Genomic DNA, 21,868 nt, shown 5'->3' on the forward strand with positions numbered 1-21,868 from the left:
GAGATTCATATTAAGCCACTATATACGTATATATTTGTTTATGTATTATCTTTTCCAATTTTCATATACTCCGTATATAAAACTTATTCAAATAACATTCAACGTGAATCTTATTAATAGCAATAAAATAGAATCAGAGAATAGAATAGCTTTTCATATAACAAACAAATTAAAATACAGATTTCCTGAATTTTGTTAATTCAGACAGAATTAATAAAAAAATATTATAATTTCTCCATAATTTGGACGATTTAGTTGCAATAATTATTTAGAATTAAGCATGTCTTTTATATCGACATAATTCCCGAAACGCGATCGTTGCCGTCGACCACCGTTGAGGATCAGCGGATCAGCGCGATCAGGCTGAAAGATATCTAATTCAGAAAATATCAGGTACGATCGAGTCATCGTCTCCGTAATCCTCATTGTACTCTTCGGCTCCAGGAGGCACGAAAATTCCGCCAAGGACACCCGAGAGATTTTCACCCAGCCCCATTGCCGAAGCTACCCCAAAGACCAATCTCATCACCAGCAGTCGCATAAAATTTACCACGTTTGTCTCTTTGCTCTGCAATGATAGCTGCGTCGTTTTCTTCGACCTGCTATCTGCATACCGAATCTACGAATTACAAAATAATTTTTGAAATATTGATCAAATATCAAAGAGCAATTAAAGAGAAGAGAGAATCTCGAAAAAGAGGAGAAAATAAAGTAAGACGACTCGAAATCCGATATCGACTGGTCAAACCAGATTTATTTACGACTTACGAGATCGTTACGTGTCGATCGTAAACACTAAACATTGTAAAATGATAATAACAATGATAATTTCAACATATTAAGTATCACTGATGACGCCCGATGGCGACCCGATGACGACTCAAAGACTGCTAATCGAATCGTTGAAAGAAAGAAAGAAACAAAATAAAGTTAGCGAAAATTTGTACTCACGCTCGTGCAAACGAGCAAAACTCCAAACAAAACTATTCGGGCTCTCATAGCTGCGCAGCTGCGTTTGTTGGTGCGCGCGATAATGACTTCCGGCGACAAGGGAGCCGGCCGGCGACGGGAGGATAGCTCGATGGCGATCGGCGTTTATCCAGGAAAACGACGTCGCGGTATTTGTATACGAGCGAGGCATTCGCGCGACCAACGATCTATCGCGCAACGTTCGCCGAACAGAACTGAGGATGGGGAAAATCGAATGAACGGCCAGTCTCCGCGAGAGTCGGCCTTTTTCCACCACGACGCGACGCGCGGTCTCGAGAAAAGAAGAGAAGAGAAGAGAAGAGAAGCGTGGTATAATCGAAACGTTGACCCGCTCCCCCGATCAACCGGCTAAGCGAAATCGACGCGTCGTCGATATGCCCACCGCCACCGCCACCGCCACCGCCACCGCCACCGCCACCAACCGCCACCGACTATCGCAGAACCTAAGTTATTCTACGATAACGGTACACCACGAAAAAAAAGGCATCCAGGCCAGTCTCGGCTCGGCTTCGCGCTTCGCGTGCGTCTTGCGCCATAAGGTTGCTCGCCAGTTCGCCACTCTCGCCAGTCATCGGACGCTTCGCTTCGCTTCACGTCGCGTCGCGTCACATCGCGATGTCCGACATGCGCGTTTATCGCTACATCACGCATTTTCACGCTAGATCTGAACAAATACCAATTATACCATTATCCAGTGCAATCATGGCGAAATTTTATCAGCTAGGTTGTTTAGCGAAATCTTAGGAAATATTGTACCAATATTATTGGTACTTAACTGACATTTTTTTTATTTTTTATTTTTGACGAGATCTAAAGATTATTTACGCAAACAAAAACCGTAGGTAGTAAAATTTGATTGCTTTTTTTTAGCTAGAACTGAGAAAGTTTATCATCTAATGTAAATATAACGTGAACTGAGGAAAATATTTTTAGCGTAATCATGGAGAGCGTAGTAGATAGCGAGATTTGGAGAACGTGGGTCCACAAAACTAGATATATTTAAGATAGAACGTGGATATGAGATAAAAACTAAAAACTAAAATACAACATTTTCTTGTCGATTTATTATTAATTTATTAATTTTGTAGATATTTTAATACTGTATTAAATTAATTTATTATATCAAGTATGAACATTTACGTGATGGTGTTTGCTCGAGTTCTCCATTTATGTATTCTTCTATTATTTTCGCGACTTATTTCTTCTTCTTATATAAGAATAAGATTATTATCCACTCTGTACTGTTGGCCTGCTTCCTAATACGCGGGAAAATGATGCGCAATAGATCCCGAGGAGCTGTATGCTCCTCGATGCTGCTAGAAAACGCACGAGAAATTAGCCTGAATCGTAAGCGCCGATGAAATCTGGCACGGATCGTTAACTGGCGCATCATCCATTCGTGCCGTATATTACGCGATGTGTTACGAAATTTTTTTGCACATCGTAATAAAACGCGCCGCTAATCATCGTTTTCGCGACTTTATCTTTTAGATATCTAGTCTTGGAAAAAAAAGAAAAAAAAAACACGATTTGAGTTTGAGACATATGTCTATTATTAGCAACACTCTAATAACTTTAGTGAATTCACTTTAGTTTCTTTTTCTTTTTCTTCTAACCACTCACTACCAATGCGGTGATTATTAAAGATTTGCATTATAATCGGAAAAAAGATAAGATATAAACAAGTTTCTATAAACAATACAATGTCGCGGGTTTATTGAAATAACTACAATGAAGGGCCGCTGAAAAGAAATTGTAATCTTCTCGTTACTAAATTAATTATAATGAAAAGTAATATGTTAATAAGTATCACGTGTACTATCGCGGATGGTAAAATTTTATTATAATGACAAAAGATTCTTATCAGTTTTTATTTTCAATCGATATAGCGAAACTACTTAATCGTTTTTGGACCGACAGAATTTTGCGCGTATAATTGATAAGCGATTATGCATTCATCAACAATTGAATGAAAATAAAAAAGCTCCGTAATATAACGTCCGTAAATGATGATACCGGTTGTGACGTTCGATCAATGCCTAAAATTGAAAGACGACAACAACGATGACGATGGCGATGACAAAGAAAGAGAGAGATAGGATAATTCCTTGACAATGAGATTCGATCGTCGATCTGTCTTGGCGACAAACTACCGAAGTGGCCGATGAAAGACAGGATGCGAGCGGGACCGGACGTAACGAGCTTGGCATACGCAAACAGTTCCAGAAACGAAGGAAACACCTCGGTCGCGTATAAGTCATTGTCGTGCCGCAGTAACTTTTACGCCTTGTTACGATCAAGATAATGCCGCTAACAATATATAAGTATGACACGCCTTCTAACAATAAGTTATTTGCTGAAATACATAGCTATTGTAACGGGTAGCCATTAGACATTCACGAGGCCTCGTTGGTTCGCGCTTTTTGCTACTATCTTAGAGTACAAGGAACACAATATGGAATTTTATTGTATATATTTATATATATATATATATATATATATATATATATATATATAATGTTTATATATATATATAATGTTTATATATTTTATACATTACGTTTATATGGGATGTTTTATTTTCATCTTTCCACGTGATTACCTTTCGAAATAAATGGTTGTTAAAAAAGATACATTAAATCAAAATTATTCCGTTCCGAAGAAACGTCGTAGAAAATAAGGTAATCGCACAGATCGTAGCGGACACTTAATATGTAATTATGGTATATCAATAAACGTAACTTCGACGAAACAATGAAAGTCAATATCGACCGCGGTGTCTTTCTGCTATTGTATATGACAGGAGCATACGCTATATACGTACGTAATACATATATAAACGGCGGTAAAGCGTTTGCGGAGTTCATAGACCCAGCTGGGACATTATCTGACTCGAGCAACAGCTCAGAGTATATAGGTATACTTATACTTATATATTTACATGGTGCAGGAATACATGCGGAATTAAAGCATATTTTCCACACACATTCCACGAGAATAACTATCATTTGAGAAACTGGTTCGTGCTGAAATTCATATTGTTAGCACGTGTGCGCTTACAATCATTTTTACGTTGAGTCTTCAATTTCAATTGACCGCGTAATCGGCGAGTCGAGATTCACCGCGCAATCATTCGCAATTATCGCGAACGCGTTATTAGATCTGATGTCTTCCATCTGGCTCACAGCTTGGAAATTGAAAAATCGGTAATCCGTTATCGTCTCGTTTTCTTTCTTTCTCTTCCTCCCTCTCTCTCTCTCTCTCTCTCTCTCTCTCTCTCTCTCTCTCTCTCTCTCTCTCTCTCTCTCTCTCTCTCTCTCTCTCTCTTTCTCTCTATTTTGTTATTCGCATTTTGCGTCAGATACAATTTATAATAGTACAGTGGCAGAGATGATTAAAGGCACAATTCGCCAGTAGTGATGGTTACGCGTCAACCGCGAAATATTGATCGTTATTTATTGGCAGAAGATCGTTTGCTCGTATACATACCGCATGCCGATGTAGTACATATCGTCAGGTATTGGAACAATAGGCCGTACCATCGTCCTCCTCTGATTCACCCGCCATAGCCATTCAGTTTCCTCCTTTACGCCTCGCGTCCTGCAAGAGAGACAACTCCTGGCCGATCCTCTCTCTGTCAGTGCATGCTTTACCTTCGTGCATGACACTTTGTTTGAACCTCGCGTCGTATTCCGCGTTCGGCGCTCCGTTTTATATAAACTATAAACAAACGATTTCTTAAATTGCTTCACTCTCTCAAATTGTTCATAAATCAAGTAATAATTCTGAAATTATTTTCCTGACATAAACTAATTTACTTAATTTTACATGTTGTATATTATAAAAAATATTTAAGCTTTTCCCCAATGTGTCACAAATAGAATGAACATTCGCTTCAAATGGAGAGATGTTTGGCCAAGTTCCTTTTCTTTTAAAATTGCTTGTTCCAATTTTGTAAAGGAATAAATAAATGTGATTATACGCGAGATTTTAAACTGCGGTGCGTGTCGCACTTTTGACGGACACAGTTTCGGTCGATTGGGTTATCAGGGGTTGATGTGGAGAGATCGTTGCTCACGATGAATGCGGAGGAAGCTAAAGTGGGCTGCTTTCAAATGGTGTTAGTGCTGCTACTCGGAATAAACTATGTCATCGTCGCCATGAGTCACGCATTGCCGGTTTTTCATAACTACACGCCAAAATTTTATTGTCAGGTAAGAGTATGAAAGGAGCTAAAAAAATCGCAGAAATTTGTATTTTGACGTGATATTTTATGAGACTAAGTTATTATTTTAATTCAGTGACGTGAAATATACATATATACATATGAATTAAATCTAAAGATAGAACGTTAATTTGAACCGTTTAATTAATTTAAAGAGTATTAAATAATAAATATAAAAATATTAACACCTTATATTTCATATAAATTATATTTTTTAGAAACATAAAAATAAGAAATATTAAGTATAAAGAAGAAAAAATTATATAAAATTAAATTATATTTAGCAAACATTTTTAATCAATTTAAAATTTATATTTTGTTCTCGATTATTATATATATTTATTTGATACCTAAACATAAATTATTAAGAAAAAGATTGTTTAAAAAGACTCTCTCTCTCTCTCTCTCTCTCTCTCTCTCTCTCTCTCTCTCTCTCTCTCTCTCTCTCGCTCTCTGTAGAATGCAATAATTTGATATAATAAACAAACTGTTATTCTAGACGAAAGATTCAACGAATAAAAGCTTTGGCTGTCAAATCGCAGCAAATTCCTCGATCGTTGCCAATTTAACTTCTGCGTCGCCGGAAGTGCCAGTGCTTACATCCTGTTCCGGCAAATATCGCTTCGTGACAGAGTTTACGGAGAACAGCGTAGTCACCGAATGGGGTTTAGTATGCGAGAAACGATACTTATCTTTTCTTGGGCCGACCGTTTATTATACGGGAGTACTTCTGGGCGCGTGGATCACTGGACTCCTAACTGATCGTATTGGCAGACTTCCGATCCAAGCGATATGTCTTTACGCGCAAGGCACGATGGCGGTTGCACTCTACATTGTGCAGGTAACCAAATTTTCCATCACAATATTAGAGAGAGTATTCGATAGATTGAGAGCTCAATCATTATATTTTTAGAAAGACGAGAAAATTGATTTGGAAAATTAACATTAATTTTCTTAAATTCTTCAAAAAGTGGCTTAGATTGTTATCGCATTCGATTTTTCGTAATATAAAATTTACGATCGATAGTTCTCTATTAATTCTTTTCATTTATCGCGATTCGATATTGTGTGTAATATTTGAGCGAAAGAAAATAAGCAAAATACGCAAAGTTGCTTGTTCTAATGTGTGTAACAATTAAAATTCAGAGATATTAAAGGAGGATAAAATTTGCAACTTTAGAGCTATCCTGCATTTTTGGCGCTACGTGGTCTTCAAGGGGTATTTGTTCAAGGCTTGCAGAATTCCACATATATTCTCTCCCTGGAACTATTCCCAGCGCGATCTCGCACTCTCGTTGCATTGATTATGCAGATTTCCTGGTCGATCGGTCTCGTACTGCTCGCAGTACTCAGCTACGTGATACCAGATTGGCGAATTTTGCAGTTGGCTGTTTCTGTACCTACCGCGATCACTGTGCTGTATATTTGGTAAGGAAAAGAAAAGGACGGAAGAAAAAGAAAAAACATCTATAAAAGAAAAAAAAATAGTTCAACCGACACAAAAGTACAAAAATCTTCAAGATATCTTAAAAAAACGTCTCACAATTTGAAAATCTCTCAAGTATTATATTTATGAAATCAGTGACATTAAATAAATATAAAAAGAACCTCTTCTCATATTATATCGTGTAAAACAGGATTATACCGGAATCGCCGAGATGGCTACTGGCTAGGGGAAAATCAACAGAGGCCGATATGGCGCTTGAAAGAATCGCCATATATAACAGCTGCTGCATTGGGTTGCGAAAGAAGGATATTCTTGTGCAAGAAGCATGCGTGAAAAGTAACACAACGCCGATGAAACCAGAGAGGAAGTCGCGAGTCACCAGCGTCGAACTTGAGAAAGCGAGGGCTGACGAAAAACAGCGAGAAGAAGCTACGAATTTGTTGAACGAGTCGGAATTAAATGAACGAAAAATTATAGGTATAAATAATGAACACATTTTAAAATACGTACAAATTTATATAGAATATGACAGAGAAATGTATACCATATAAATATTAATTTCTTTTTAATTTAGAGACACTAGAGAGACTTCGTATTATACATTTTCTCGACAATATTCAATACTAAGAAATTTATTTTAGAGAGAACTTTAGAAGCCAATTCGAACGAGTCGGAAAACAAATTTTCCAACGTGGAATTACGCCGAGAGACGCCAAGTTCAGCGGAAGATTTTGACAAGAGACATTTGCCTTCGAGTTCCAAGTGCGATCGAAACGCAAAGATAATCACACAATCGGAAGGCGATCAAGGGATTTCCCTGAAAGGCGCAGAGGAGGTAGTGTTGCGTAGAATAAAGAAAGAAAAAACAAATGAAAATGAAGAGAAAACGAGAAATAGCATTAAGAAACAGACCTCAAACAAGATAAGCTCGACATTCAAGAATGCAATCGAATCGTCGATATTAAGAAAATACGGTGCTATAATGATTTGTCAATGGTAAAATATTTTAAAAAGTAATTTTTTTACTCCTTTTTTTGACATCTCCATTTACTTTTTCCTTAGACGCTATATAATATAATAATGCTTTAAATATTTTTAAAATTTCAATTCTACGATGTCATTTAAGGTGGACGTCTACAATAGCGTGCAGCATACTTGATGATCTGGCGCCAAGTTTTCCAGTTAACAGGCACATCACGTTCGCCCTGGGCGCAGCTCTCGAAATGGCGACGTATACATTTGTGTACTTTGTATTATCTAGATATGGTAGACGGCTGCCAATGTGCACATACCAATCTCTCAATGGCGTTGTTTGTATTTTAATTGCGGCTTTCTTCATTTTAACCACCGCCACTGCACCATGGGCCGGTACATATTACGAGACAAAGAAGATATAGCTTCCTCTAGTGCAGCACATTTATCAGTCACAAGATTTTACTCAATTTTCCATAGAGTATTGCAGATGTTTTTGGCACATGTAAGGTTTTCGTTTCAGATCTCGCAAAAACGATAATGTTGCTGTTTGGCAGAGTGACTATCACGAGTACCCTTTCAATCGCCTACTTGTATACCATTGAAATATTCCCAACAGTGATACGAGGTAGCTGCTTAGGCTTATGCGTGGTGTTCGCAAAAATCGGCAGTCTAAGTATACCGCATTTACTTTTATTGGTACGTTACTCATTTTTATCAGTTCTATCATTCGAGATATTTTCTATTTACAATATTTATATTTATATCTATCTATTATCTAGTTTTTTTCTTCTAGAATGCGCTACCTTTTAATTTGTGCTATTTCTGACGAATCAAAATTTGCCAATTGCAAAATCAGCTAATCGATGCACAATCATTAGAAATGCAAAATAATTTTGTTTTTTTAATTTATTAGAAGCAACATGTATCACTTCCGATACCGTTACTAGTCGTTGGAATGCTGTGCCTCTTCTCCGGCGTGTTGGCGCTGATTTTACCAGAGACACTGAATAAAATTTTACCAGACCAAGTGGTAGATGTGGAGAATGTAATCGGCAACAATAATTGCAAGAGTGATGGTGTCAATATAGAAAATGACGTGAAGGAAGAGGATTTGACAGAGAGACAAATTCTAAGGGAGAAACTCTTTTCAGAAGACTGGGTCGATGCCGGCAATGGAATTCTGGTGAATTTCACGGAGAATAAAAATACAGAGTAATTTATAAAATAAAACGACTTTATATTAAAATTACCGTACTTTTTGATGGACATCTTCAATCCGTTTTATTCGTACGAAGCGTCACATAGTCGCCGATATAAAATATTTAAAAGCTTACCTATATTACAAATAAAACAAATATCACATATATTTATATAAAATATTATACGTTGTTTGCATATATGTATAAATAGAAACATGAATCAGATAACATTATCATATTCATGACAATAAATATTTATTTTTATTTTAATATTAAGCGTAAAAAGATAGCATATATATACATGAAACTCTCGTTCAAGAATAAGAAGAGACTCAGATTAATTTGGCAGAGGCAAGATTCATGTTTTAAAAACATGTGATAGATAACTTTTAAAATTTTATGTATGTACATATTGTTATGGAGATCCATGGTCCACAAAATACTCGATTGCGGCTGTGTTTCAAAATTAATTGCCAGCGCTGAACATTTATAGTATACGTTACTTGTACTATGGATTTCCTGCACTGGCAGTGAATTTTGGAACACAGCCTGCGTCAAATATTTACTCGTAATATGTAATAGACATGAAAAGCAATGTAAAATATTAGCGCCTATCATGACACATCCGGACGAGACATTGATACGAACTAGACTCGAGATATCCGCTTGTTCTTTTCTAACTCGTTCACCCAGAAGAACAATCTTTTTTTCTTGATTTTGTCGATATCTATCAGACACAGAAAAAAACAAATATATCGACAAAAATGACATATAGAGATGCAACAATAAAAGAACCTAAAAATAGTAATATATTACAAATATTTTGTTATATTTTAAGGTATTGTTGCGTATGGAGATTCTCAAACTTTTTACTCGCAAAACAATTTTGATAAGCATAAAGCACTACAAGAAAATAACAGTCACAGATTCAATCGCAATACGCACAGAGCGAGAGCGCTCATAAATCTTTGAGTATTTAATAAACGCCAGCTCATTGTCGAGGGAATTGATTTTCACTTAACAATTTTCTCGCACAGCTGATTCGATATACAGCTGATTATTTAAAGAACCGAACACTTACCGAGAGTTTACAGTGCACGTTATAGAAATGTTACATTATTAGGTATGCAGATATAACAATTATAATGTAATAAGACTGAACAGGGAAAAATAAACTGTAACGACTCAAATATTCTTTTTCTGATTTTCCTGATTTTTTAAATAAATAATTTATTTGTATTTATACAAGAAAGAAATATGATTTAATGAAATGTGATAAAAATGTGGGGAAATTTGTGAGTTATCACAGTCAAGCAACAACCTAAATCAATCGGTTCCCATAAAAAACTATCATATTGAAAAAATCATACGAGATGTAGACTCTATCTTCAGACATATAGAATAAATATGAAAGTACGATTTCAGGGAACCTTGGGTTGAGCGATACCATTGTTCTGAGAATTAGTGTGTTGCGTTTGCTCAGCAGCTGTTTGCAGAAGTCTTGTTCGACGTCTTGTATAATGTTGCCATAGTAGAATCTGCTGATCGTCAATAAACTTTGTACATTGAGAATTCACAACTTCTCTTCTAAAGTGCTCGTACTGCAATAAATCCAGGAAGTACAAGCACATGGGGTACTTTAAATACTTTGCATATTCTGGTTCTTTCCAGTATAACAGGTACTTGAGATAATTAATAAATGTTGTGTCTTTGAAGTAGCCACGCTGTGCCAAAACTAGAATCATATTTATCATAAATAAAACAAGTTTTTCTTTTAAAGCTAATTATAAATAAAGAATGCAGAAGGATCATTCTTGCTTACAATTCAAATAATTTGGATTGGCGAGGCATTGCACAAATTCTAACTCAACCTGAAATCGTAATCGCTGTTGATCATCTGTCTCTGGAGCTCCTGAAATATAAATTTTGCAGTATTCTTCTTCTTCTTTCGAGATGATATTAAGAGAAAAGCTCGTCGATTAACTTTGTAGTGACATAACGTAATACGCAATTAGATAAAAGATAAAATTGGTTGTTACATAGCTCAATAAGTTAAAGACAGGTTAGGTTAAAGCAAAAATATTTTATGTCAAGTGATTTTTTTGAAATTTATTTCAGTCACAACGTATTAAAGACTAAGATAGCTGTATATAATTGAGAAAAGATAGGTTAGAATAGAGAGATGCTAAACGTAGAACGAAGAACAAGAACGTACCGTTCATTCCAATGAAAGATGGTTTTCTGCCTTTCATGAGCCCCGGCGGATCATCCAGTCGGTTCATAGTACATCAACTGTCGAATATTTGATACTTGTCGTCCTTACAACGAACATACGAAAATGATGCTTGGCAAGTATTCCACAACTCAATTCACACAAATGAATGCAAATGGACTCATCGGCCGTCAAATCAAATGCGAAATGCCGATGCCCTTTCGTTTATGCTGGTTTATGCCGTCAACCGTCAATCCGATATATCGGTGCTGTGTGGTTACGCGCAGTTATGTGGTATCCTGGTATCCTGATTCCTGTCACGGTCGTCAGTCGTCATATGGTCGTCACCCTGGTCACCCATAACCCATCATTCTCGTCAGTCGTCAACACGCCGATCGCAGCGCCAAGCCATGGGAAACTCAAAACTAATCGGAACGAATATATCGCGCACGACGCACGACGTTTGAAACAACCGCTTATATAACGTTTACGCGTGACTCGTTTATATAACTAATTATACTTTTTTTTACGTCGTTACATATATACATATACATATCAGATTTTACATCGCAGTTATGTTATTTAAATGAGAGCTATAACAAAATTATGAAATAAATTTATCACCACTTATGGTCCAGATTGAATGTTATTGATAGCCTAATGATAGTGATTTAATAAGAATATGCTTATCAGCATCAAAATTTAAATCGGTTATCGATTTAACCTCGCTGCCCACCAGCTTTAGAATTTCATATAACCCACCTGGAGTCATTTTTGACCCCACTTTATAATTCCTTATTTTATATTAAAAAAAAAAAGAGATTTTGACATATAAATAAAAGATTTTTAATGTATAAACATTTTTATTGAAAGCAAAAGTAACATGAAGTATAAATATTCCCATAAAAATAACTACTCGGAATCATTATCTTTGGATGTAAAGCTGGAACACGTGAAACACAAATTACGTATTTCGGCATGTTCATATTACAACTTGCATAGAATTAATGAAATGCAAGTTTTTACATGATATTATATCTAAACGGTGGGTTAATGCTTGTAAAATTACACCAAAACATTAAAAATACATTATTACATACAACCCAAAATTGACCCTAGTCTTATATTTTTCACAATAAAAAAATTTTTGTAACAGTTTAAGAATGAAAATTGCTGAAAATTAGTAGCATGAATTAAGTATGAAAAAAGCATATCTAGGAGTTGAAAGCGAAATAAATATTTAAAAAAACAGAAAATATCGCCATTTTTAGGTGCGTGGGGTCAAAAAAGACCCCAGGTGTATGTTAATAATTATTTACGATATTGCGAACCCCGATCCTATATGCATGTCGATTGTTGACAATTTGTTTTATGTATAAAACATAATGGTAAAATTATATAACAATGTACAATGTGCAGCAACGACAAACAAAGTTCAAGAAAAATGTCTCTTAATGCATAACGATAGCAAGTTATCAGAACATAATTTCTGTCTGTCAAGAATTTAATTATATAGTGATTTCAGTTATAGTGAAGATATAATTGTATGTTAAGTTGTTGTCTGTATCACGTATACTAACTTCGTGGCATAAAATGCAAATCTTCGTATGGTCACGCATAGTGCTCCTTGAAGAGTCGGTGAGTAATAATCGCGTCATATTCCAGTCGAGTGTTAATCAAGCAAGTCATTTCTCGCATGAGAGTTGTACGCCTGAGTAAAAGGTAACTTTTTCTATCTTATTTTAACATAATTATTCTAAAATATCTATTTATATTATAATATTCTCCAATCTAATTTCTATATCGTGGATTAAATATTTAAAATTAAAGACATTTATCCTTTTTATCAAGAGACACGGTAGTGTCTCGCGCCAAGTACACGCGGAGCGAGACCGACCGTGACTCTTTTACGCGACGCGACGATTTGCGAGTACTCGATATTAAATTACGGCATATACGTGATATTAATAATTTCACAATTCTTTCATTACTTGTTTAGGACATAAATTACATCTTTATGTAAAAGTGATAACATTTCAATTAATCTGGATAATTACTGCTTAATTTTAATAAACGTTAAAAATATTTCTTATATTAATAGAAAGTTATATACAAGTGAATACAAGTGTCAACTATGTCGCTGGTCAAGAGGATTTCCTACGAGGAAGAAAAGAAGAAAAATCCTGAGTTGAAAGATTCCGATATACAAATTCTAAAAGACTGGGCCATGAAACAGTCGCATCTTCCGAAAATTTTAGACGTTGAATATGTATTGTTCTTGCACAGTAATTACTATCGTATCGAGGCTGCTAAGAACACCATCGAAGAATATTACACTTCCAGGACTCACATGCCAGAATTTTTCTCCGCCAGGGATCCACTTGGAACAAAGCAATTGCGAGAGATATTCAAAGTTGTGTGAGTATTATAAATTTGTTTACGTATTCAAGTAATAAATATTTTAACAATATATCCAAGTGCATGCTGACAGTTAATAGACTTTGAGGTATTTCATGTCATACTCATAAGGTTTCATATGTTTGAATATATCTTCATTTTTATTCATAAATTTCTTAAGTAAAAATTCAAATTATAATAAATATAATAAATAATATAAAAGGTAAAAAGATAAAAAGGAGCTGTCGAACTTAAATATCTATAAGATATCTATAAGATATAAAAATAAAATTCAATCCAATTGTGCGTAAAATAATTAAATTTATTTAAAAAGGGCGCAGATGACACTGTCAATGAGAACGAAGGAAGGATACAAACTTGTTTATTCGAGATTAATAGATTATGAACCGTCACGTTTTGTTTATAACGACGTCATGAAGTACTTTTCTATGGTGGTTGACTTGTGGTTGTACACCGAAGGGACCGCCGAGGGTCATATAATTATTATAGATATGGCAGGTGTTACCTTCGCTCATGCTGGCCGTCTTAGTCCCATGGGGATTAAGAGATATCTTTATTATTTACAAGAAGCTATACCAATCAGACTTAAAGGTCTGCACTTTGTTAACACCAACGCGGTCATGGATATCATTTTGTCGATGATGAAGCCGTTTATGAAAAAAGAGTTAATGGAGGTGGTAAGAACAATAAAAATATTTTACATTAAATGTAAAAAAGTTCCACGCATGTAAATAAATAAAAAAGATTTTGTCTTTTACTTAATTCCGAATCAATTTTTATTTGAAACTTGTTTACCAAAAATAATTTACATTAAGAGTTAAAAGATCAGTACGCGGTGAGTATAATGATAATGTTTTCTCTAAAAAGATATAGATTCAACATACATTATTATTATTATTATTATTATTATTATTTGATTCCTAAATTTTTTAAATATAGTAATGAATAACGAATACGTCTTATATACATACACATACGTATAATAATACATTTTCGATATATTTTCAGTTACATATTCATCCCACGAAGGACACGCTGGCAACGTTTGTGCCACTGGAAGCATTCCCTTGCGATGTAGGTTTAGGTGGAAAAGCTAAACCGTTGAAAGAACAACAGGAGGAGATATTAAAAAAGATAGAGGGTCATCGTGAATGGTTTCTACAAGATGAAGTCACGGGTCGTGTAAACGAAGCATTAAGAGTAGGCAAAAGCAAGACGATGGATTTGTTCGGGGTCGAGGGAAGTTTCAAGAAACTAGATATAGATTGACTCGTTTAATTTATGTCGAAAGTATAACTACATAAAATTGCTTAAAATATATTTATATCGATTTATATCGATTCATAAATATACAATTTTTTATATTCACGTGTGAGAATCGCACGAAATAAGTAAATATTTGATGCTTATAACAATAGAATTAACAATAATACAAATATAACGATTATCCAAAATTTAATTATAGTTTATTCATTGGCAATTAATTAATTGATTTCGCAAAAACGATTTACGCGGTTTATATGTCTCGAAGATTACAGAAATTGTTCCAAAAAACGTAATATGCAATCTATGATAATCACGATATAATATATAAGTTAAAAGATCTCTAGAAAAAAGTGATAGTCCATATTAACTAATATTTAAAACGTTAATAATACATCGTAATTCCAAGTATGATCCAAGTATTGTAATGGAATATTAAATAGCTTTAACACCAACAACCGGCGGAGATGTAATTCTGTAAAATTGTAATGTCATTCTGCTATTATGTTCATAAATTTAATCTAATATACATATAAGCAAAATTTTTTACTCAAAGTCTTGAACTTTGACATTTTAATCACGGCACTAGAATCTTACAACGCAATCTGTAAAGTGCGATATTATTTGAAAAATCGAGAAGTGGGTTTATTTCGATTGTGTTTCTCATAATTATGGATCATAATTAATATAATACGCAATTATTATAGATATACGTAAGGCACTTTTGTACGTAGCATGCATAATAGATTTATTCAGTCACGTTAGTTCTTAGAATCACTAGATGCAATTTTCTTACAATTTATTTCAACCTGTTACGTTAAAAAAGAATAAAAGGAGTTAACATACAATATAATGTAAAGTATTAATTCAATTAATACGTTTCGTGCCGCGTCTACTGATGTTGTGTTCTCCATTTAAGCCGTCTCTAACATTTTGAAATGTAACTTAGTTATCATATAATGTATTATCGTTGTGGTACACGCGGTCTAAATGGACAGTCGCGTAAAAACGGTGTGACATGGAACGTGTTAAAAACAATAAGATTTATGTAACGCAATACAAATGAGATCTACAAGCATACAATCAATTATAGTGCGTTCTTTATATATAATTATGCCTCAATCTCTTTTTTGTTATTTAGCTATTAATGTCCAACTTGTAAATAGCTGTTTGAAATTAATATTTTTTATCGCGCGATCGTGACTACGCAGATGGAATATTTTAGTTTTCGTGGAGCGCAATATGAAAGTAATCGTTCTCGGCGTGTCGAACGCTCGAAACGCTCGAAACTCTCGGACATTCTCTTTTAGAAATCAGTGTGTAATCGACTTATCGCGTGCGCAGCAGCGATATTCTGTGCTGTGTTACCAATATTTGTAGGACAGATCCACCTGTGAATAACCAGTTAAGGAACAACTGGTCAAGGTAGATTGACGATCTAATTTTTTCTCTAACTAAAAATCTCATTTCAACTTCCGCAGACGCGTATCATATCGATCGTATTTTTAATTAATTAAAAGTTAACGTTTGCGCTCAATATACATATGTATATTTATATTTTTTTCTTGTTTCTTTGCATGATTTCATATAATTCTTTTTCTCTTTCCCGCAAGTGTATCTAAAAAAAAAAAAAATTATAAACGAGGACAAATTTGTAGGTCGATCAGAGCACCGATGTCTGCACTACCGACTCGATATGTTAGTATAGAAGAAGAGTGCAAGCGAAATCCGGAACTCAAGATGTCAGATCTGCAAATGTTAAAGGATTGGATGGAAAAGCAGCCTCATCTGCCACGAATAGAGATGGTGTATCTTGTTATGTTTCTGCACAGTAACTATTATCGCATAGAGCCGACCAAGAAGACGATAGACAATTTTTTTACCATAAGAACGCTTTTGCCAGAAGTGTTCTGTAATAGAGATCCAATCGCGTGGAAAGAATTGCGAAAGGCCTTCTCTGTCATGTAAGTGATCCTGTCAAATTATTAAGATCACCAAGTATCATTAAAAATCATATGGAAATATAAGAAAAAATTAAGTATTCTTTCGATAATAGAGCAGCTGTGCCATTAGAGGAAAAAACCAAAGAAGGATACGTCATGACACTTGTCAGATTTCTGGATCCGAATCCGAATAAATTCCATCATTTCGAGTGCACTAAGTATCTGCTTATGACGTGCGAGGTGCAAAATCTGGTGCATGGCACCAGCGAGGGATTGGTTGTTATTCTTGATGCAGCTGGCCTGTCTTTCAGCCATGTCGCTGCTATGAATTTAATGGGATTAAAAAAAGTTTTATTCTATATACAAGAAGCTGCTCCGGTTCGATTGAAGGCCTTACACGTACTGAACGCTATGCCCATAGTAGATACGTTTTTGAATTTGTTAAAACCCTTCATAAAGAAGGAAATGATGAATCTTGTAAGTCAATGACATGTTAAGTCTCTTCTTTTTAAGAAGGAAAAAATATAAGATATGAATGTACATTTATTACTTTAGCTGCATTTTCATTCAAACATGGAAACCGTGAAGAAATATCTACCTATCGAAGCTTTGCCAAACGAGTACGGTGGGAAAGCGGGACCTATCGAAGAAATAGCAGCTAAGCATATCCAATTGCTGGAAGAATTTCGCGATTACTTTCAGTATGACGAAGCTAATGGACGAGTGAACGAATCTTTGCGAGTTGGCAAATGCGAAAGTGCGGAAAATCTATTCGGTGTAGACGGTAGCTTTAAAAAGTTGGAGCTAGATTAATCAGTTGAATTTAAATTTCTTCAAAAAAATTTTTTTATAATATTTGGTGTGTCCTCTCTCTCTCTCTCTCTCTCTCTCTCTCTCTCTCCCTCTCTTCAAATACTACAAAGCATCATATTTTTGTTCAATAATTTTTTTACCATTTATATAAGTTATATTATATCAATATTTACAAAGGTAAACACAAAAGAGGATTTGTATAATATAATTCGATTGTCAAATTATCTCAATAATTATATTATTTTGTGATACACAATTTGTATGCATAATTATTGTTATGTAACTAAGTTACTTGAAAGATTATAATAATTTATTATACGTACACATGCATGTTCATCACTCCTTAAGCCACAAATAAGCACTACTAATTGTAAAACCTTGACGCGCATACATGTGTGTTGCGATCGTATAATGCTCATAGAAGTTACACGTATCGCAACGCATAATTTTCCGCATGCACACCACTCTAATTAGAACTGATTTATAATACGAATTAAACTCGTATATCTGCAGTAGAAAACCGGTTCTAGCAGTGCTCGCTAAGTCTCTGAACGGTTCGCTTTACTAGCTTTGAAAATATCATATTGAAAATTCGGAAGGAAAGAAAAGGAGGTGTTCCTTAATAAGGTAATCTCTCTAGGACTTAAGTACCAAATTTGTTAATACTTATAAGTCATATTCAATTCAGGCATGATAATCTATATAAGGCTGCATATAATCGTTATACTTGGGTTGTCCTTTTCATACCGTTGTCAAGTATGGAGTAATGAATTTAATATTATAATTATAATTATAATTACTGAGAGGCTTTTTAATTAATTCTTGATCAAGGAATAATAACTAGAATATTCCAAGCTTGATTGACACGGAGTATAAAACAACTATAATACTATTTACTAATCCCGCTTTGCATGCATTAGTTTCAGACTAGTGGTTATTCAGAAATAAACTTTTTATCAGAGTTGTCTATTTCAAAAATTTCTTTATTTCTGACCACCAACTAACCAGTTTTACGACATTTTTTTTCTCACGTTGTGACCATATAACAAATTCAAAACAGTAAAAACTGAATTGATTTTTCTCAGATATTTTTCTATTCAGATACAATAAAGTACATTTTAAGCTGCAATTCAACGTGCACGGTCAATAATGAAAAGAATCACATTAGAAGAAGAAATGAAGAAGAATCCTCAACTGAAGCTATCCGATATACAATCACTGAGAGAGTGGTGCGAGAAACAACCGCACTTGCCAAAAATTGAGGATAGTTTTCTCGCCTTGTTCCTTCACAGTAATTATTATCAAATGGAACCAACGAAAAACACAATCGAGACGTACTACACAGCCAGGACGCATTTACCAGAATTTTTTTGCAATCGGGATCCGCTCGAGGAAAAGAAACTACGACAAGCCTTCAAAGTTACGTAAGCGATTTTACGAATATTAGTGATTGAATAATAGAGTGAATAATGGTATAACTTGTTCGTGTATAAAACGGCTAATTTTTATAATATTTGAAATGTTAACACTTTGAGATCTGTACATAAAATAACGCAAATCCTACAATATGTAGATATATAGATATACTAGTATTTAATTGTAGATTTTTAAGAATAATGCAGAGTAATTTTGCTAATATTTTGATCTATAGAGATATTGATATATTAATAATAATTGAGATAAATTGTGACTTAAAAAGGGCTATACTTCCCCTAAATGGAATAACAAAAGACGGTTACAAGATTATATATGGAACATATCTGGACCCCGATCCTTCTAACTATATCTTCAATGACAACGCGAAATATTCCACGATGTTACACGACATATATTTTCTGACGGATGGTACGAACAACGGTTATACTTATATTGTCGATGCTAGTAAACTATCATTTGGTCATGTCGCGCGAATGAGTCCATTGGGATTGAAGAAAATGTTGTACTACATCCAAAAAGCGGCACCGATACGTCTAAAAGGAATTCATGTCATAAACGCGCCACCCGCCATGGAATTGTTGATGAACACGGCGAAACCTTTCATGAAAAAAGAGCTGATGGACATAGTAAATATCACAAATCGATTAATTAAATTCAATTGTAATTATTTAGCAGCAATATTGGTGTTTTTTAAGAAATATATTCATTCGCGCGGTCACATAGTGGGTGACACAGCAATCAAATAATTCTGATAATTCTGATTTGTAATGTCTGAACAAATAATTATTTTTAATTGTATTTCTATAGACTTAAACAAACCTCATTATGCAAAATATAATTTTTGATCGTCACCGATAAACGTAGAAATTTTTGTGTCTAATTGTCCGTAATATTAAAATTTTTATAATCGAAAAAATTATACTAATTTCAATGCTACTATATCCTATTTACAATTAGTACTCAGGAAAGTTTTTCTAAATCATCTCATTTACTTTTCTTATACACAGATACATTTTCATTCATCGTTTAAGAGCCTTTCCGAATATATTCCGGTGGACGCGCTGCCGAACGAGATGGGGGGAAAAGCAGGCTCTGTACATGAATTAGCGGAAATTCAAGTGAAAAAACTCGAAGATTATCGCGAATGGTTCCTGCTAGATGAGGTAAATAGACGCGTTAATGAAGCGTCGAGAATCGGCAAAAGCAAGTCAGTGAACGATTTGTTCGGTATAGAGGGTAGTTTTAAAAAACTCGATATAGATTAATATATTAGATAATTTTTTTATATATTTTAATATAGCTGATTATTCTATTCTTATTTTATCTTTTTTATAATATATTATTTTGTACCTTGCACTTTACGTAACGTTTTACGTAATCGTGCATCGTGCATCGTCCATCTATCCGAGTAAAAACAATTATTTATGCGAGAATGTCGTAATCGCTGCAATTTATTAATAATTTATTAGTAATTGTTAATATACACGGTATCGCAGAATCAATGTATCACTACAAGAATAGCAACAATATCAAGTTTAATTATAAAATTGTATAGTAGAGACTAAAAAAGAAATTTTAGTAAATAATAATCTCCATTTTGATATTTCCGATTAAAAGTTTTTTGTTGTTAAAGAGTACGAGGTCAGATTTTGCGATATCCTGTATGTCAGAGATATCTATCTGTGACGTAGCGCAGGAGCGAGCAAAAACAGAAGGTGACTAAAAAAGAAACGAACGATTGCTCTTGCTCGCCAACATCTAAATATCTAAAATCTAAAAGATCTTATGATAAAAGTCCAAGGCATAAACAGGTGCAATAGATTTGCAATATAGGTATTATGCAAATAACATAGACAATCTAAAGGTACAAAATCCGGTTAATTTATATATTTTTGCGTTCTAATAGTACTAGAAGTTTCATATTATACCTACAATAAAAGCGATGGAATATTTATAAGATTAGGTTGCAAAGACCATGAGATATCAAGTCTTTTTTTATTGAAACAGTTTGAGTCCTGACTAGTTGTTTATTCTAGCTTCTAAACATTGTGAATAATAAAGTGAAAGAAAAAAAGAATTTTAAAAATAATCACATTATTATATAAATCTATCATATTTGTGCAACACACCCTAACACTGCAAGGAGATTTCAAAGTATGTAAAAAATATTGTAAAAAATTATTTTCTTAGAAACCAAAAGGTATTAAATATGAAATAATCGGAGTTGTATTATTATTAGAAAATAATAAATGTTTTACAGTATTACCTAAATCACTATCAGTTTATTGAATTGTTAATCCAGTTTTTAAAAGATTTATTATAGAAATTTATACTTTTATAATCAACTATTTTGTATACTCAAGTTGACTAGAAAAAAATAAATCTTACAAGTAGCGATATCGACGAGAAATAAAGAATATTTCCCGTGAAAAAAGAAAAGCTAAGAAAAAGACGTACGTGTTGACGATATCACAATCGAGAATTATCATGTCGTTAGGAATTATATTTACGTATTTATATTGTATCTAGAACTTGCTCAATAAATTGAGTGATTGTAACGCTTTCAATCAATAAATAATAAACACATAATATCAAATAAAGTGCCTTCTTTCAGGTACAGTTCCATTCATCAATGACACAGATGCGAGCAGATATCCGTTCTCGATAAATGCAATGTTCAACTATATAATTTAACAGGAAAACTATATAGTTCTACTCGAGAATTAATAAACATTCAAATAAAAAATATTAATAAAATTTCTGGAAATAATTTTTGAAGAACGAAAGAATCGATTATGCGAGCCATATTACATTCGGATTGACAAGAGATTTCTATAAGTGGGCTGTTGAGCATAATAAATAGTTTTCGAAAATTACGCCGTATTTTTTTTTGGCTGCAGTTTTTTACAAATTATTACACGTGGATAATATATAATAAATATTACT

General features: G+C 34.0%; 5 protein-coding genes across 10 annotated transcripts; 4 read left to right on the forward strand and 1 right to left on the reverse strand.

Annotated features, from left to right (window-relative positions):
• Positions 1-1,482: 1,482 nt before the first annotated feature.
• Positions 1,483-8,899, forward strand: LOC139774107 (organic cation transporter protein-like). 2 transcript variants are annotated; one of them, XM_071709097.1, is made up of 10 exons: positions 1,483-3,314; positions 3,794-3,907; positions 5,019-5,204; positions 5,715-6,056; positions 6,396-6,643; positions 6,853-7,139; positions 7,304-7,658; positions 7,789-8,030; positions 8,158-8,333; positions 8,551-8,899. In XM_071709097.1, the coding sequence occupies exons 3-10, from the start codon at positions 5,070-5,072 to the stop codon at positions 8,851-8,853; spliced, it is 2,088 nt and encodes a 695-aa protein (XP_071565198.1). In that variant the 5' UTR covers positions 1,483-3,314; positions 3,794-3,907; positions 5,019-5,069; the 3' UTR covers positions 8,854-8,899. The 2 variants fall into 2 exon arrangements, with proteins under 2 accessions (XP_071565198.1, XP_071565197.1); XM_071709096.1 differs by having other exon boundaries at positions 1,483-3,907.
• Positions 8,900-10,028: 1,129 nt separating this feature from the next.
• On the reverse strand, positions 10,029-11,444 carry LOC139774114 (mediator of RNA polymerase II transcription subunit 31-like). The gene is made up of 3 exons (XM_071709107.1): positions 11,052-11,444; positions 10,659-10,748; positions 10,029-10,571 (listed from the first exon to the last, which is right to left on the reverse strand). Exons 1-3 carry the CDS (start codon positions 11,116-11,118, stop codon positions 10,258-10,260), a joined length of 471 nt encoding a protein of 156 aa, XP_071565208.1. The 5' UTR covers positions 11,119-11,444; the 3' UTR covers positions 10,029-10,257.
• Positions 11,445-12,630: 1,186 nt separating this feature from the next.
• Positions 12,631-15,816, forward strand: LOC139774119 (alpha-tocopherol transfer protein-like). Its single transcript, XM_071709116.1, has 4 exons — positions 12,631-12,770; positions 13,150-13,466; positions 13,780-14,143; positions 14,475-15,816. The coding sequence occupies exons 2-4, from the start codon at positions 13,183-13,185 to the stop codon at positions 14,733-14,735; spliced, it is 909 nt and encodes a 302-aa protein (XP_071565217.1). The 5' UTR covers positions 12,631-12,770; positions 13,150-13,182; the 3' UTR covers positions 14,736-15,816.
• A 148-nt stretch (positions 15,817-15,964) lies between these two features.
• LOC139774118 (alpha-tocopherol transfer protein-like) lies at positions 15,965-17,807 on the forward strand. Its single transcript, XM_071709115.1, has 4 exons — positions 15,965-16,154; positions 16,388-16,693; positions 16,786-17,149; positions 17,228-17,807. Exons 2-4 carry the CDS (start codon positions 16,404-16,406, stop codon positions 17,483-17,485), a joined length of 912 nt encoding a protein of 303 aa, XP_071565216.1. The 5' UTR covers positions 15,965-16,154; positions 16,388-16,403; the 3' UTR covers positions 17,486-17,807.
• Positions 17,808-17,942: 135 nt separating this feature from the next.
• On the forward strand, positions 17,943-21,692 carry LOC139774116 (alpha-tocopherol transfer protein-like). 5 transcript variants are annotated; one of them, XM_071709113.1, is made up of 5 exons: positions 17,943-18,112; positions 18,587-18,909; positions 19,137-19,548; positions 19,930-20,085; positions 21,537-21,692. In XM_071709113.1, exons 2-5 carry the CDS (start codon positions 18,635-18,637, stop codon positions 21,588-21,590), a joined length of 897 nt encoding a protein of 298 aa, XP_071565214.1. In that variant the 5' UTR covers positions 17,943-18,112; positions 18,587-18,634; the 3' UTR covers positions 21,591-21,692. The 5 variants fall into 5 exon arrangements, with proteins under 5 accessions (XP_071565214.1, XP_071565212.1, XP_071565211.1 ...); XM_071709111.1 differs by lacking the exon at positions 21,537-21,692 and adding an exon at positions 20,556-21,522; XM_071709110.1 differs by lacking the exon at positions 21,537-21,692 and having other exon boundaries at positions 18,571-18,909; positions 19,930-21,522.
• Positions 21,693-21,868: the final 176 nt, after the last annotated feature.

The sequence above is a fragment of the Temnothorax nylanderi genome, unplaced genomic scaffold (assembly GCF_030848795.1).
Source record: "Temnothorax nylanderi isolate EJ_2023f unplaced genomic scaffold, tnyl_v1.0 TNYL_tig0074_pilon, whole genome shotgun sequence".
Lineage (NCBI taxonomy): Eukaryota > Metazoa > Arthropoda > Insecta > Hymenoptera > Formicidae > Temnothorax > Temnothorax nylanderi.

Excerpts from the sequence above, each read along its gene's own strand:
- LOC139774116 (XM_071709110.1), top strand. The coding sequence starts at position 18,635 with ATGAAAAGAATCACATTAGAAGAAGAAATGAAGAAGAATCCTCAACTG. Across the intron at positions 18,910-19,136 it reads CGACAAGCCTTCAAAGTTAC|AGATATTGATATATTAATAA; the intron begins GTAAGCGATTTT and ends TTTGATCTATAG. Across the intron at positions 19,549-19,929 it reads AAAAAGAGCTGATGGACATA|ATACATTTTCATTCATCGTT; the intron begins GTAAATATCACA and ends TCTTATACACAG.
- LOC139774107 (XM_071709096.1), top strand. The coding sequence starts at position 5,070 with ATGAATGCGGAGGAAGCTAAAGTGGGCTGCTTTCAAATGGTGTTAGTG. Across the intron at positions 7,140-7,303 it reads AAATGAACGAAAAATTATAG|AGAGAACTTTAGAAGCCAAT; the intron begins GTATAAATAATG and ends AATTTATTTTAG. Across the intron at positions 8,031-8,157 it reads CGCCACTGCACCATGGGCCG|ATCTCGCAAAAACGATAATG; the intron begins GTACATATTACG and ends TTTTCGTTTCAG.
- LOC139774119 (XM_071709116.1), top strand. The coding sequence starts at position 13,183 with ATGTCGCTGGTCAAGAGGATTTCCTACGAGGAAGAAAAGAAGAAAAAT. Across the intron at positions 13,467-13,779 it reads CGAGAGATATTCAAAGTTGT|GGCGCAGATGACACTGTCAA; the intron begins GTGAGTATTATA and ends TTATTTAAAAAG. Across the intron at positions 14,144-14,474 it reads AAAAAGAGTTAATGGAGGTG|TTACATATTCATCCCACGAA; the intron begins GTAAGAACAATA and ends ATATATTTTCAG.
- LOC139774118 (XM_071709115.1), top strand. The coding sequence starts at position 16,404 with ATGTCTGCACTACCGACTCGATATGTTAGTATAGAAGAAGAGTGCAAG. Across the intron at positions 16,694-16,785 it reads CGAAAGGCCTTCTCTGTCAT|AGCAGCTGTGCCATTAGAGG; the intron begins GTAAGTGATCCT and ends TTTCGATAATAG. Across the intron at positions 17,150-17,227 it reads AGAAGGAAATGATGAATCTT|CTGCATTTTCATTCAAACAT; the intron begins GTAAGTCAATGA and ends TTATTACTTTAG.
- LOC139774114 (XM_071709107.1), bottom strand. The coding sequence starts at position 11,118 with ATGAACCGACTGGATGATCCGCCGGGGCTCATGAAAGGCAGAAAACCA. Across the intron at positions 10,749-11,051 it reads ATCTTTCATTGGAATGAACG|GAGCTCCAGAGACAGATGAT; the intron begins GTACGTTCTTGT and ends TTTATATTTCAG. Across the intron at positions 10,572-10,658 it reads CAATCCAAATTATTTGAATT|TTTTGGCACAGCGTGGCTAC; the intron begins GTAAGCAAGAAT and ends ATATGATTCTAG.